The sequence below is a fragment of the Neopsephotus bourkii genome, unplaced genomic scaffold (assembly GCF_033783945.1).
Source record: "Neopsephotus bourkii isolate Nb327-2 ecotype Australia unplaced genomic scaffold, CSIRO-AGI_Nbou_v1 NB_1423, whole genome shotgun sequence".
In the NCBI taxonomy this organism is placed as follows: Eukaryota; Metazoa; Chordata; class Aves; order Psittaciformes; family Psittacidae; genus Neopsephotus; species Neopsephotus bourkii.
In genome coordinates this window covers 2,244,495-2,259,417 of record NW_026901900.1, presented here as the reverse complement: position 1 = coordinate 2,259,417, position 14,923 = coordinate 2,244,495, and the positions used below count along the sequence as shown (strand labels likewise).

Genomic DNA, 14,923 nt, shown 5'->3' with positions numbered 1-14,923 from the left:
CATTAGGAAGAAATTCTTTACTCTGGGGATGCTGAGGTGCTGGCACAGGTTGCCCAAAGAACCTGTGGCTGCCCCATCCCTGGCAGTGTTCAAGGCCAGGCTGGATGGGGCTTGGAGCGACCTGGTCTAGTGAAAGGTGTCCCTGCCCATGGCTGAAGAGTTGGAACTGGATGATCTTTAAGGTCCCTTCCAAACCAAACCATTCTGTGCTTCTGTGACTGCCTTTATTGAGAGTTTCCTTGTCATCACTGCTGTGCTGGTTGGATCCAACTCAGTACTTCAGTGGCAGTGAGGTACTGTTAATACGTTGCATTCAAAGTACTGTTTAAAAAGCAGCTAATAGTTTGCAGATTTGTGGTTGTTTTTTTGCTATTCAGTACAATGTTTAAACTCTCTAAGTCAAACAGACAGCTTATCTAACAGGAGAATTGGAGAACTGTGGTTGCAGGCTGATGGCACCTCTGAATATTTTAGCAAGGCTCCATAAACTGTATTTGTGCAGTGCATTCATATTAAAATTTGAGGAAGATGCATGGTAATTCATAAAATTTTTTGAGAGCTGATGCTCATCCATTGGTCTGAATATCTTGGGAATGCTTAAAAATGGATTTTTGAATTCTTCCAGATTGCAGAGATTGTTTTCTAAGCTTTAGAATCAAAAGCTGTGAATAAAGCGATCCTTGTTAGTATGTCGTAATGCTATCCTATGCATTGGATGCATGTCTAGATGCATGCCTAGAATCTTGTGTATTTCACTGACCAGATTTAATGTGTCTAACAACAGGTGTGTGCTTGAAATGTGAGTGAATCTGTATGTTGGATTTTTTTATAGGTGGATCGGCTGAAAATCGATGTAATTGACTGGCTCGTATTCGATCCTGCACAGAGGGCAGAAGCACTTAAGCAAAGCAATGCAATCATGAGGAAGTTCTTGGGTACTAAACTTCACAAATATTGTAGACTTTCTAAATGTTGGTTTTGTGCTCATTGGCTCTTGGCACTCTGTTTGATGTAACATCCAATCTAGTAATTAAAAAGCGTGGGTTTGCCAGTATGGAAATTGCAAAGCTGTTGATACATGGTTCCCATTCTCATAGCATCCAAGAAACATGAAGCTGCAAAAGATGTGTTCGTGAAGATTCCCCAAGACTCTATAGCAGAAATATATAACCAGTGGGAAGAGCAGGGAATGGATACTCCACTTCCAGCAGAAGATGACAATGCTATACGGGAACATTTATGTATTCGGGCATATTTGGTGAGTTTCAGATACGCTGTATTCCAAGTTATAACATAGAGATAATGGTGGCTTTGCCTTGGTGGTGAAACTTCAAGGTTTGTCCATTTGATTTAACTTCTGATTCCTGGATGCACTATACCTGTGTATTTAATAACATTTTATAATTCTGTGAGCCAGAAATGTCCTAACACTGTTTCCAATGCAACCCAGGAAGCCCACGAAACCTTTAACGAATGGTTTAAACACATGAACTCGGCTCCCCAGAAGCCTTCTTTGTTACCACAAGCAAATTTCACTGAAAAAGTGGCCCATGAATATAAAGAAAAGAAGTATGAGGTAAGTAAAAATTGAAGTTGTTTGCTATAAACATTTATGTTCTTGCTTAGGAAGCAGTCTTAGTTTAGTAGAACAGAGTAGAAGACTGTTAATTCAGATTGCTTAAGAACTCTATTATAACTTACTCTGTTTTTCTGTGCCAGCCACTGGCTGAAGGTGCCAATTTGAATTGGAGTTCTGCTGTCTGTTGCATGCTGGGTGAAGAGTCTGTGTTAAAATAGCCTTGGAAATTATCCTGGTCTGCAGTCATTTATTTTTTGTTTTTTTGCCAGATGGATTATGGTATTTGGAAAGGCCTCTTGGATGCTCTTACAGCTGATGTGAAAGAGAAAATGTACAATGTACTGCTGTTTGTGGATGGAGGATGGATGGTTGATGTCAGAGAGGTAAAATGAATTTTTGTATCACGGCACAGGTTGCACCCAGCTGTACCTGTGTCACCTTTAGCTTGGTGTGAGGCTCTTTAACTCACTCTGGCCTTCCTGTGACCCGTTATGGATTGCTTCCCCTTCAGTTACTGTATAAATCTATCTGTCAGTGCAGCCTAGGCTGGTTAGTCCACTTTCTTGCCTGTAACGCTATTCCTCATGTGGTTTTGCCAAGTTGCCTTTTAGAGGTGACGTTCATAATACTAATGTAGTATTTTGCTGTGATAAGGATGCCGAGGACGACCCTGAAAGAATACACCAGATGATTTTGCTGAGAAAGCTGTGCCTGCCTATGATGTGCTTTTTGCTGCACACTGTGTTACACAGTACTGGGCAGTACCAGGAGTGCCTGCGGCTGGCTGACATGGTCGCTTCTGAACGACACAAGCTTTACACGGTGAGTTAAGGAGCTGCAGGCAGCTTGGCTCTGGGGGTTGACTGTGGGAAAAGCTTCTATATGAAGAGGAAGATGCCATATGTTCCTTAGCATCAGAAGTTTCTTTTCCCATTCACTGCAGTAGTAAAGGGTTTTCTGGTATCCTAACTTAAGGAATTAAGGAGTTAACTTTGAAACGCTGAAGGTGCCACCAGTGTTTTGACAAGCAGCAATTCTGAGTTACTAATTTTTTATGAGTTTAATAGTTGGACTTTTTGTGATCTTAAAGGTCTTTTCCAACCTAAATGATTCTGTGATTCTAAGTTGAACTGCAGAATTATGATTGACTTTTTTTTCTTTTCTTTTTCATTCCCATTACATCTCAGAACATTGTATAAACAGGTTTTGCTTTGGAGCACTTGGTTTACCCCAAACCTTCTTTCCTTCCAAAACCTTGAGAAACAGCCCCCAAAAAACTCTTATCACAAAAACAGCCCAAAACCAAAGCCAACCAAAACAAACCCTGAATAAAACTAAACCACAGCACGCCCCTACAGAACAAAACAAGGATTGGAAGTCTGAGAAGAAACATCAAAGCTAAGAAAAATACTGTGATGCATTTGCCTGGATGGGCTTAAAATCTCTGCCAGCAATAACATGGAAATTAAACTTGGCTGTTTACCAGTAATTGCTGTAGCAGTTATGAGACAGAGCTATCTTGAGATTACCTTCAGGTCTGGGGTGCTGCTGCTAATCCTTTACTAAATGCCGTTCTGAAATGTCTGATGTTCACACTGTCTTAAATAGAAAGAAAAAAAATGGTACCTTAATGAGCCATCATTTCCTTTGATATTGGTGCTTTTCATTGTGAATAAATATGACTTCCTTATGGTTTCTTTTTATTAGGTATTTTCAAAAGATGAACTCCGAAAACTTCTACTGAAGCTGAGGGAATCTTCTCTGATGCTTCTGGACCAGGATCTTGATCCTCTGGGATATGAAATTCAGGCATAAGATACCATGGGATACTTGCAAAAACTTCTGAACATGAACATTTTGGTTATTAAAAAAAACAAAGAACAAAACCCTGACTCAACAAACTGGTCTGATCATTGGGGGAGCGGGGAGGCAATGGATTCATCCTGATTTCAACTTGAAAAACTCTGATCAACTTCAGAGATGATGTTTATTACACAACCTGTTTCATAATGTTTTTTTTTCTAATAAAAGTGCTTCACAAACAGAAAATGTTTGTTCACTCTAATTTAAATGTCATTATATAAACCTGGTGATTGTATGAACCTCCTTAACCTCTTTGCCATAACCAAAGAGCTGCCTGTGGACTGGAAACACCACTTTGCAGGAGAATCTGCAAGGGTGCAGGGGAGAGGCAAGTGAGACTGCCACAAGTTACCTGTGGAACGCAAAGGGGGCTGAAAGAAAGGAAGAGCCAAAGCAGAGGGCTGCTGCCAGCCCTTAGCAAGAGGGAAGGGTTGGTTTGGGGCTTGAACTGTTCTTATCTACTCCTGTGTAGTTGCCAAAACGTTGCTGTAATCCTCACCAGGAGAGGTGATCGCACCTTGAAACTCCCAAGTTTGAGATACCGTGATTTTCTTAAAACCCTCCTCCTGCCCGTTTACACCTTCAGCTACTTCGCCGCAGCGCAGTCAGGCAGGGGCTTCAGCTCCTGCACCCAGTCTGTGCCTTCAGCCACTTGCCGAAGAACGTGATTTGTGCTGTACCTGTATTTTTACGCGTGTTTATAGAAACTCCCACTCCGGTCGCTCAGCGATGTTTGCCCCTTGGCGAGAGAGTGCCTTTCTGTCCGCTGCTGGGCAGCAGGACCGGAGGGGGGAAGCCGGTGCCCTTCCGGCCTGGTTCACGTTCTCGCTGTGCCTCCCGCTGCTGCCAGGGGGCCGCCCCCCGCCCGGTCACTCCCGCGATCGGGCGGAGCCGCTGGGATGCACAGCTCCGCCCCCGGGGCCGTGCCGCCACCGGAAGGCGCGATCCCACGTGTCCCGGCGGAGGCGGGCGCCCGGTGCCGGGCGGAGCGCGGGCGGCCGGCGGGCTGCCTGAGTCGCTGCTGCCCGGCGCCCAGCGGGGACGCCATGGGTTGGCTGCCGGCGCAGGGCCGTCTGGCGGCGGGTCTGCTGGTGAACCTGGCCGCCTCCATCTGCATCGTGTTCCTGAACAAGTGGCTGTACGTGCGGCTGGGCTTTCCCAACCTCAGCCTCACCCTGGTGCACTTCGCTATCACCTGGCTCGGCCTTTACCTGTGCCAAGCGCTCGGCGCCTTCTCCCCTAAGAGCCTGCAGCCCTCGCAGGTGCTGCCTTTGGCCCTCAGCTTCTGCGGCTTCGTCGTCTTCACCAACCTCTCCCTGCAGAGCAACACTATCGGTACCTACCAGCTGGCCAAGGCCATGACCACGCCGGTCATCGTGGTCATACAGACCTTGGCTTACGGCAAGACCTTTCCTCTCCGTATCAAGCTCACCTTGGTGAGGAAGCGGCAGGGGAGAGGGGAATGGTTGCCCTCGCGCGTCGCCTCAGGGCGGGCGGGCGGCGGGAAAGGGGCCAGGGGCCCCCCCTTTCCCGCCGCCCGCCCGCCCTGAGGCGACGCCTGAGGCAATGGCTCTAACCCCGCCTGTCCCCGTCTCCACAGGTCCCCATCACGCTGGGCGTCTTCCTCAACTCCTACTACGACGTGAAGTTCAACGTCCTCGGGATGGCGTTCGCCACCATGGGCGTCCTGGTGACCTCCCTCTACCAAGTGGTGGGTAATGGCGGGAAGGAGAGGTGGGAGCGTTGTGGTGGCTGGTCATCGAGGTGCTGACCCTCTGGGTTAGGTCGCGTTTAAACGGTGGGTTGCCATATGGGAACCCCCCCCATACTCCATTATATATACATACATATATATATGTATATATACTATTTTTAAGTTAAATAATTTGTACTGTTTTAAGGTAAATTCTTCAAGGAATTGGTAGTCCTCACTGCTAAAACTGGGGTGTCATCTTCAGTGTGGTCATGAGTATATTTTCAAGGGCTGAAGATGGCTTTATCAGTAAAACTCTTGTTTTTCTAGAGAGGACAGATTTTCTCCTTGCTGAAGCCAGTGCCTTGTGTCTGAGCCTTTCCCTAGAAAGGGCATTTACCACTCCTGTTTATGCCGTGGTTTATCACTCAAATCTTTGCGTTTTGTGAGCATCATTCCTCAGTTTTGACTATACACAGTCTAAGGTGGATTTGTAGAGGGTGAATTAATATATATATGCACAGTATAACCTTTCTGGCTGGTTACGGCTGTAAAATAGGTATGTCCAAGGACTTTCTCAGCCCTTTCCACTGTAACATCATCCTAAAGCTCAAGACCAGCTCATTATAAGTTACGACTTTGTCTCCTGTCACGTTGATGTGATGCTCATCATGAATTTAAACATTAATTTATTTATAACAGGTGTACTGTGCTCCAAGAACAGTGATGCTCTTTGACCTGTAGCATGCAAGATGATTAATAATGGTCTCTTGTCCCGTTTAGAGGCAGGAGGAGGAGAGAGATGATGCATAATAACTTTAAGTGATGGGGTGTGTGCTGGAGGAACAAGAGTACCTGGGTTTTGGGTTTTTTTTAACTTAGCAAGTTTATACGCTGGACTCCATGTTACCAATTAATGTGAATTATGGAGTATTAAACATTCTTCAGTGCAATACAAAAATGCATCTTTTTGGCTGTACCATCCATCTTCACAGATAACCTAATAGCTCTTAAAGCATGCTACATTGAAAGTCCAAATTATAGTCAATATTACAATGAAATCCAGTAAATTTAGAACACACTGGTAGAAGAAAAATATTTATTGGTTTTGTTAGCTTGTGCAAGGAGAAGAAGGGGGCAAAAAGCAGATCTCTGCTTAGGCAAAGGTGCTTTGCTCCATCATAGACAGGATCTGGAATTTGTCGTGAGCTGGTCTTTTTTTCCAAGCTCTGCTACTTTTTTTGTTCTTCCTTAAGAATAGCACTTTCTCACGTGGCTTGTGTGCTTGCAAAAGACAAAGACATGGGTCTCCAGGTAGTCAAAGGCAGATGCTCAATAACCTGTTCATGTAGTATTGCCCCCATGAGATCCTTTCTGTGTTAGCAGCCAGTTTGCTTTTGCTCAAGTTTACAATTGATGATTTTGTTTTGTTCTGTTTTTTTCCCTTGTGCATAACAGCTTTCTCTTTTGGTTTCAGTGGGTAGGAGCTAAACAGCACGAGTTGCAGGTAAACTCTATGCAGTTGCTGTACTATCAGGCACCAATGTCCTCAGCTATGTTGTTGTTCATCATACCCTTCTTTGAGCCAGTCTTTGGCGAAGGGGGAATATTTGGGCCCTGGACGCTTTCTGCTGTGGTAAGGCTTTTATTGACTTTATTTAAATATAAATAGTCATCACTGATGTAGCTAAATTGGCAGTCAGATCTGTTTCTTTGTGAAACAGATTTTTCTGCAGTCATTGACTATGATGAGATGAGAGGGGCATGTGAAAGAATAAAAACATCTTTGTGTCTGTCCCACTTCCTCCCAGATGAGTCTGTCTGACAATCGATTTACCTCCTTATTCTTGTTTCTGTCTAGAGGGCATCTGAGCAACAGGAAAATCTGATAAAATCCAGAAGCTTCCCTTAGTGTACTAAATTAAAACTATGTAAGTGCCCTAGTTTCAGCTTTTACTGTCCACTCAGAAATGAGCATACTCACTTTCACACTCTCAGCTCCTCTTGTGTGGAAAGATGCCAGGGTTGGCTGTTCTCTAGGATTGCTGGTTTATTTTCACCAGGGCAGCTATGATTTCTCTCTATCCTTCCGTCCAGAAAAAAAGAGCCAATGGCACATTCATACCGCTGCTGATTGTGCTGCTCAGTGATGGGTCCTTTCTTGTAGAGCTGCAGTTTATGAATGGGATAGCAAGTATTCACAGGGATAAAATTGGATGTTTTTAATAATAGCTTTTAGTGTGACCATCAGTAAAACCTTGTCTGAAAGGCAAAGTCTATGACCTCTGTGTGTATGAGTAGCCAGACTTTCCAGATCATTCTTCAAGTGATTCTAAATTGCTGAGAGTGAAGGAGAAAAGGCTTGTGGTTCTATAAGAATATATTTATGGACATCATACCCTGAGCTACTTATACATATCACCAGTGTCTGTACTGATCTGAAGTTGTTCCTATTTTTGTTCTCCATATGTTTTTCTTGCCTGATACTTTGTATCTGAAAGTAAAGGAAACTAAATAAATAACCTGGAATGTATCTACAAATGGCCAAAAGCATGTCAGATTACTGACCATGTCTGTTAATCCACAGATAATGGTACTGCTGTCTGGAGTAATAGCCTTTATGGTAAACTTGTCTATTTACTGGATCATTGGAAATACGTCACCTGTCACGTATCCTTTGTGCCCTTAGTTTTTTCTCCTGTTTCCAGATGACTTATGTTAGCATTCATTTGGGCTGATTTACTGTGGGACGAGTGGTCACCTGCTTGCTGTGAAGCTGGAGAAGCATGTTCACGTTTCAGTGTATTTCATTTCTCTGTATAGATAAGGGTGGTTAACTTACTGATGTGACCTTCACGCCTACAAAGAATATTCACCCACACTTTGACTCCCTTGAGGGAGTGTTGGCATGTCAGTTGTCGTGTACAGTGGGCAGAAGGCCTCAGGTGGAGGGTAATTCTCAGTTGCAGAGACACAGTGAAGTGGCATGAGTTGAAGTCAAGGTGACATGCCATTGCTTGTTGTGGATGTAGTTAATGACATTCCCAAGCGTTTCTTTTTGTAAAAAACAGTACTGCTATTTGCTGTTATCCTTAACAGATGTCTAGGTATAACATGTTTGGACATTTCAAGTTCTGCATCACCCTCCTGGGAGGGTGCCTCTTATTTAAGGATCCACTGTCTGTTAATCAAGGCCTTGGGATTCTGTGCACGTTGTTGGGCATTTTAGCTTACACCCACTTCAAGCTCAGCGAGCAGGAAAGCAGTAAGAGTAAATTGGCTCAGCGTCCATAAAGCAAGGGCTTCTGGAGCTTAATAATGTTGTGAAGGAGGACACGTATTTAAGTATGCATTGATTCCAGAGTGTGGAAAAGATGCCTTGTTTGTGTGCATCTGTGGTTTTAGTTTAACCACCAGGATCGTTCCGTAACAAACCCAAAGTGAATTCTGTAAAATGCTGGGGTTTGCCACCTCGGTCCATCCTGTCATTTTCATTCAATTAAAATGCTAAAAGAGAAAAAGGCACACTTCAAATTGCTGTGGAAATTGTACTGAGCTAATTATATTTTTTGCATACCAAATGAGATCATGACGTCTACAGTTGTAATACAGAGGGAGGAAAAAAAAGGAATCCTGTCTTTGTGATCGTGCCAGTATTGCTGTTGTGAAGAGACTTGGAGGCACGCTGAGGAAACTAGGTAAAATTACAGGTGGAGAGAGACCAGAAAAGACACTGGAAAAGCCACAGGTCAACCTACAGGAAAGTAGGAATTTAAACAGTAGGATCTAAACAGTTCATCTTAGATTTTTTTCCTCTAGTCTGTCAGGACACTAATGACGTAATTCATGTTCTAGATAATCCTGTCACTGCTTTTCGGTTTTCTCTGTGCCAAACCCAGGGCTTTACATGAGGTCTTGTAAATGCTTGTGAGCTTAATGAACTCCCTGATTTTGTGGGAATAATCAAACATTTTGCAGCTCTTGCTCGCAGACACCCATGCTAAATGTATTCTTGGAGAAATCTTCAGAATGGTCATGCCATCTGCAGTGGACGTGAGGGCTGCCAGTGCTCTCTCCTCCTTCAGCCCCAGCTCACTGCTGCACCTTCCCCAGGAGTTACTTGGGCCTGCAAGTCCAAGTTCTGCAGCTTGGCCTGTTGTCCTTGTTCCAGGAGCACCAGCAGTGTATCAGAGCAAGCGAAGAGTGTAATGTGGGACCTGCTCCTGCTCTAATTCAGGAATGCTTTGAAATTTGTGACAGTATCAAGCACTGATTTTGACAAGGGGGAAGGAGGAAGTTGAGTGCTGTTCTATTTAAAAAAAGACAGAAAAAATAACAGCTTTCAGTAAATCTGGTGAGAACATACGTTCACTAGATTTGCAGGGTTAGAATTTATTTGCAGCATCTTAACATTTTGAGGTTCATTTTATCTTCATCTACCTCTAGCAGATTTAAAGAGAGGAATTTTGTGAACAAAAGCAGGTGTTTAAGTTTTTCAGCCACTGACAGAAATGATACTAAGTTCCTCTAAGCTTTTTACAATAAAGGTAACAAGTCTTTGTGTAGGAAAGAATGCAGGTCTTCTCAAGACTATAAATTATTTATTCTGTTACAGAGTTATTGATTTAAGAAAAAGTTCTTTCTCTGTGTAACCTAAGTTTATCCTGTAATACTTTGTCATTTCAGAGTTAGAAATACCTGAATACTTTTACATATTTACCAACTGTGTCTTGGACATTGTACTGGTCCAAGGTTAATATTTTGTATATGTTTTTATAAATCTGTATCATTAGTTTAAATGGAGTACTGGAAGATGTGTTCATAAAGCCAATTTCTGGATGCATATCCTTCAGTACATACACTGAGAAAGCCATTTGCATTATTTTGTGCTGTGCACAAGTTCTTCTAAAATGTAGATAGACCACAAAGACTTACAGTTAGCAAACAACTGAATTAGAAGCCTGTGTGACAACAGTGCTTGGGATGAGAGTGATGTAAATGTGTAGAAAGTGTTAGAATGAACAAAGCAATCGTCTCTGAAAATATAAAAGAATCCTTAAAGAGGGGAGCAGAGCTGCAAGAGAAAGTTATCAGTGTCATTATACATTATAAATGCAGTCTGTTGCTGGAGTGTGTAAGTTGTGGAGGTCACTCAAGTGACGTGATTTTTTTTCATACGTTCAAGGAGTCTCTTTTGAGATTTACTTGTTGTATCTAACAAATAAAGTATCTTGAACTTTGTCATATGGTTCCAAATATGAAATCCAGGAGGCATGTGTAATTGTGGGATGAATAGATCTTTGTATGTGTTGTTTCTTTGGATACCATGTGTTGGGTGGGAATAAAGTTTTCACTCACTTGACTGATATGTGCTTATTGCAGGGGAGAACAGTTTTTCTTGTCATTTTTCACCTTGTGCTTGAATTGCCTTTGCCTTGGGGACGGGTGTCTATGTGTGTATATAAGACAAAATGGTGCTACTTGGATTTCTGTCTGTATAAGTATTTCAACAAGTTTGCATGTTTTGGGGCTGAACATACGCACTAATGAGGGAATTTTTAAATCCTGAGGTACAATCGGAGTCTCAAAAAAAATTACTGATAACCCACCTGGTCATAAACTTGCTCATTCTAGTTTTTACTACATTATTTTAATAGGTTTAACTGCTAATTAATTATGTGTACTTCACTCAGTTTTGGCTTTCCTGGAAGAGAAATCAGGAGACTTGGCAGCTTTAACAATATATAGTCATCACCCTATTTGTGCCATGCTATCCAAACCCTGGTGTTTACTTTCTGCTTTTCATTTTACTTCATAGTCCACATATGACTTAAGCAGTGGTAACAAGATGGACCTTGGTCTTTTTCCGCCATTGAGTGCTTTGCTGCTTATATTACCATGCTTTGCTTTAGAAGCTGCCATAGATGGCATTCCAGTGGAAAAGCTGGCATAGATACCAGCATGGCATTTAAAAATGAGAGCAGATGATTCTGATTAAAATATGAATGACGGGTGGTAAGTTATCTATGCTAGCCTTATCCCTGAAACCATTTAGAACAACACACACAAGGTTTTCTCGCTTTTCCCAAAGGAATAGGAAGTATGCCTTCACTTACGAGATACTCTGTTCAAAGCTCTGTGTTACCATTAACTTTGGTAACTCAGCAGATTCTGCATCTGGTTTTGTAGGACCTGCTAAGTTCTTGCAGGCTTTGGGGGCACAGTGCCAGAGAATTTTTCCTGTTCTGGGTGAGCAGCTTCTCTCAGGCTTGAGGCTGAAGGAGAGTGGTTTGCTGCTGTTACGTGTATGAAAAGGTTTGTCTTGCAGAAGTACACCTTCAAGACAGAGCTGCAATTCAGCTCATTTTGTGAAATGAATACCCAGTTGTGGCCCTGGGCTAAAAGCAGCATTAAAGCCTGTTTGGGATACCCACTGTTTTTGCTAAACCTTTTAAAAAATGCGAGTGGTAGCCAATGCTGGTGAAGTATTGAGGTGAAAAAAAATCATTTTTACGATGTCTTGTGTAACAGGAACTTCAGCAGTGTTTTGTAACATTTTGGAGCACAGCTAGTGTCTAACCCATGTCTAATTTGTCACATCCTTTGCAAAATCTATCAAAAAGTAATGATGGATTTCATAACTCGTGTATATATTGATGCAGTTTTGCTGCAAAGAAGGGGTTTGTTTGCTCTTGAGCAATACTGTGCTACCAAACACTGGCATACTGTTAATGTATTAGCAGCGATTTAGAAACCTCTAGACTGAAAGTCACCTACATGCTTAGGAAAGGAAAAAGAATGCTCCTTCTGATAGGCAAGAGAGCTTTTTATCTTCTTGCTTTTAACAACAAACAGGAGGCTGGCAGTTGAATGGAATTCAGAGAGCAGGCCTTAGTGTTCCTCAAATGGCCTTTCATAAAAAGGTTTTTCTCCTAGATTGACTCTTTTGCTCCCAGTTTTGGAGTTGGTGTTTTCCCTGGACTTTAACAGTAGCAGAGTTTGGACTGCCGTCTTGTGGGTCTTGCTTGTGTTACGGAGTTTTTTCTCTTAAAATGTTATGTTGGCCTTTCACAACCCAACTTCCCTGATAAATGAGAAAACAAAAAAGAATGTTGAGTAAATGAAAGGCAGGGTGCATATATAGTAAAGACATGCTTTGTTTTGCACAAGAATTTAACTAACTGTAAAGATGCAGCTCTGTTTCTCTGCTATTCTAATCATGTTGATGCACAAAAGCACCAGCTTTCTGCTCCATACAAATCCACTTTCTTCCTGATGGTGCCCTCTGATCAGTTTCAGCCATCCATTTGACAGCTCAGTTGCTGCAAAGGTGATTGGGATGTCAGCTGCAGAAGGTTAAGAACATGAAGTGAAAAACTTATCAGCAGGAGCTGATACAATCTTGGGTAATGAGAAATACTATTCTAAGATGCAGGCATCTTACCAAAAAGACCTGTACTAAGTGGGGAGAGGTGTGGGTTTCTCTCCAGGCAAGTATTGTAAAGAATTCAAGAGCTGAATTGTATGGATTCTTGCAGTGTTGCAGTAGTTGACAAATTTAGTTCAGTTTTTAAAAATATAAAAACTTAAAATATAAATGCCATGCAAAAAAATCAATAGCTGGATTCAGAGAGCGTAAAACCTTTGCCAGACAAGTCCCACAGCTATGGTTAACCTTCCTAAAAGAAGGGAGCTGCTGTTCTTCTCCTTTGCCCAGTGATGCTGGGCTTAGTGAAGGGGGCTTGTGTTTGCAAAGGCTGGTCTGCTTTTTTTCAACTCTGTCAGTTGGTCCAATGAAAACATATCACCGTTCCCTGCAGAGCTTCTCTCGCTGAACTTACTGTTCATGCTTTCATCCAACTGACTTGGATCGTGCTCCTGTCTTCTTCCAGTAGCTGAAAGGTCTGATGGACATCAGGGAGCTGAACATACTCCATCACCTCCTGTAACTGAGGTGTGCAGTCAGCCCTGCTGCACAGGATCCAACCCAGCCCAAAGGGACCATAGTTACAATTAAGAACTAAAGAAGGAAATGTAATACCTTGTCATTATTTTAGTTGCAAGGCAGTTACTAATCCTTTCAAATTTTAGCCTGGCATTTCCCTTTAGTTAGGGGCAAAGCAAGCTCTCTTTCCTATTTCAGTTGGCCCTGCCTGTATAAAGTATAATTACGCTATATTTTACAGAATTCTGGAATTGAGACAGAAATTGCATCACTGCTCACAAATACGCTGATGTCATGCAGTGTTGCTTTTTTTTTACGTAGAGACCCTTGACTGCCTTACTTTCAATCCAGACAAAAAATAGCTGTAAAATACAGGAGTCAAGTGAACCTGAATTAAGATGTAATTTGGCATCTAAGGAGCTGCGTGTGCCCTTTCAGCTGCACTAGCTCAATATCCAGTAGGCGCAAATTTTCATTCCTTTGGAATGGAAATGCAGGGACATGGACAGACTAAACATAATGTAATGCAAGTCAATTACATATTTAGAAGCAAGCAGTAGGGATGATCCAAAGGTTGCTGAAGGATTAGTGTTGCAAAAATATATTCTGACTTTTTAATGGCTCCACTGAAATATGAAAACCAGACGTTCATTTGAAGGTACCTGGTTATATTTAAGGAGCTCCACAAAGTCCAGCATGGCTGTATGGGTAACTACCACGTGCAGGATGCACATGCAGAATGCACATGCAGGCTAGTGGTGTGTCAGAAAACAGCAGGATTATTTTTAGACTGCAGATGGCTGTGTCACATCCAGGAAATGCAGGGAGGAGATCTCTGGTGGAAGCACAGCATAAGAATGTAATTTTTAATGACCTTGGCACAGAAAATGGGTGTATGTTTTTACTTTCTTACAGAGCAGAAGCTGAGAAGCAAACTAGTTTAAAGGAGCTGTGTTCTGATCGAATGAAGCACATGGAGTAATCATGGTTACTGGGACCACAGAACCACGGTGGCTGTGATGGGGAGGGGGAGGGAAGAAAAAAAGTGAGACAGTGGATTAGGAGACAACTGAGAGGAGTTACAGCACACATACATCTAGGCATGTTTTTAAATGTAAAGTCTAAGTTTAGATGCTTAACTCCACAATTAGGCATCTGAATAGCAGAGCCAGATTTGTCAGTGTGAGCTTCTTCCATTTCAATTGTACTTAATGGAGAAAGGCACGTGCTCAACATTTCCAGAAATAAAGATGCATCATTGACAAGTTTGACATCTTTTTTGATCTCCAACTAAATTGGAGATACTGTTCAACAAAGAAACTGAGTCCTTGTTCTGCTTTCTTACTCCGTCCATAATGGTTTTAATCCTCCTCACTCTTTGGGGTCAAAGAAACCATTTGCACACTCTTCTGCTGTGTAACTAACTTGAGTGACAAGTATGTTTTGTTTTACAGTACACTGGAGTTGCATATCAAAAACTTTGATTCAGATCTTGTAATTTATCTACACGTGCACATGCTGGTTCCACCCAGGCTTCTGTCTCTGAGCTGAATGGAAAAAGACACTAGTATTACGTATCATCAACTGTTGTGAAATGAAGGGCTTCTCTCCAAGGGGTGGGAAGGCAATGTTGAGGTCTTCTGGGATCCAAAGTGGTTATTTGTTAAAATCATTTCTTGCAGTTGTTAGTAAAAACCTGGTTTTCTATTAATCCAGTTGAGAAGAGAAACTGACAATGGTGATCATAGCTTCTTCAGGCAATTATGGTATGTTTCTGAACACACACGTTCCCGCTTTTATGAGTGGTAACATAATTCTTCTGATCAGGATTAACAGTGCTTCA

General features: G+C 42.3%; 2 protein-coding genes across 3 annotated transcripts in view; both read left to right on the top strand.

Annotated features, from left to right (window-relative positions):
* The window catches only part of NUP107 (nucleoporin 107), a 29,337-nt gene extending 25,838 nt beyond the window's left edge, over positions 1–3,499 (top strand). Inside the window, exons 23-28 of the mRNA XM_061368034.1 lie at positions 833–935; positions 1,098–1,258; positions 1,451–1,576; positions 1,849–1,962; positions 2,234–2,401; positions 3,287–3,499. Coding sequence (XP_061224018.1) covers positions 833–935; positions 1,098–1,258; positions 1,451–1,576; positions 1,849–1,962; positions 2,234–2,401; positions 3,287–3,394 — 780 coding nt within the window. The 3' untranslated portion in view covers positions 3,395–3,499. The remainder of the gene's footprint in view (positions 1–832; positions 936–1,097; positions 1,259–1,450; positions 1,577–1,848; positions 1,963–2,233; positions 2,402–3,286) is intronic.
* An 893-nt stretch (positions 3,500–4,392) lies between these two features.
* On the top strand, positions 4,393–8,810 carry SLC35E3 (solute carrier family 35 member E3). Of its 2 annotated transcripts, none has more exons than XM_061368032.1 (5): positions 4,393–4,878; positions 5,043–5,153; positions 6,613–6,771; positions 7,723–7,805; positions 8,243–8,810. In XM_061368032.1, the coding sequence occupies exons 1-5, from the start codon at positions 4,489–4,491 to the stop codon at positions 8,427–8,429; spliced, it is 930 nt and encodes a 309-aa protein (XP_061224016.1). In that variant the 5' UTR covers positions 4,393–4,488; the 3' UTR covers positions 8,430–8,810. The 2 variants fall into 2 exon arrangements, with proteins under 2 accessions (XP_061224016.1, XP_061224017.1); XM_061368033.1 differs by lacking the exon at positions 8,243–8,810 and adding an exon at positions 6,997–7,066.
* Positions 8,811–14,923: the final 6,113 nt, after the last annotated feature.

What these genes read in the sequence shown, in the direction of transcription:
- SLC35E3 (XM_061368032.1), top strand. Translation starts at nt 4,489, where the DNA reads ATGGGTTGGCTGCCGGCGCAGGGCCGTCTGGCGGCGGGTCTGCTGGTG. An exon ending in TCCGTATCAAGCTCACCTTG is followed by an intron (nt 4,879 to 5,042) that starts GTGAGGAAGCGG and finishes CCGTCTCCACAG; the next exon opens with GTCCCCATCACGCTGGGCGT. An exon ending in CCTGGACGCTTTCTGCTGTG is followed by an intron (nt 6,772 to 7,722) that starts GTAAGGCTTTTA and finishes GTTAATCCACAG; the next exon opens with ATAATGGTACTGCTGTCTGG.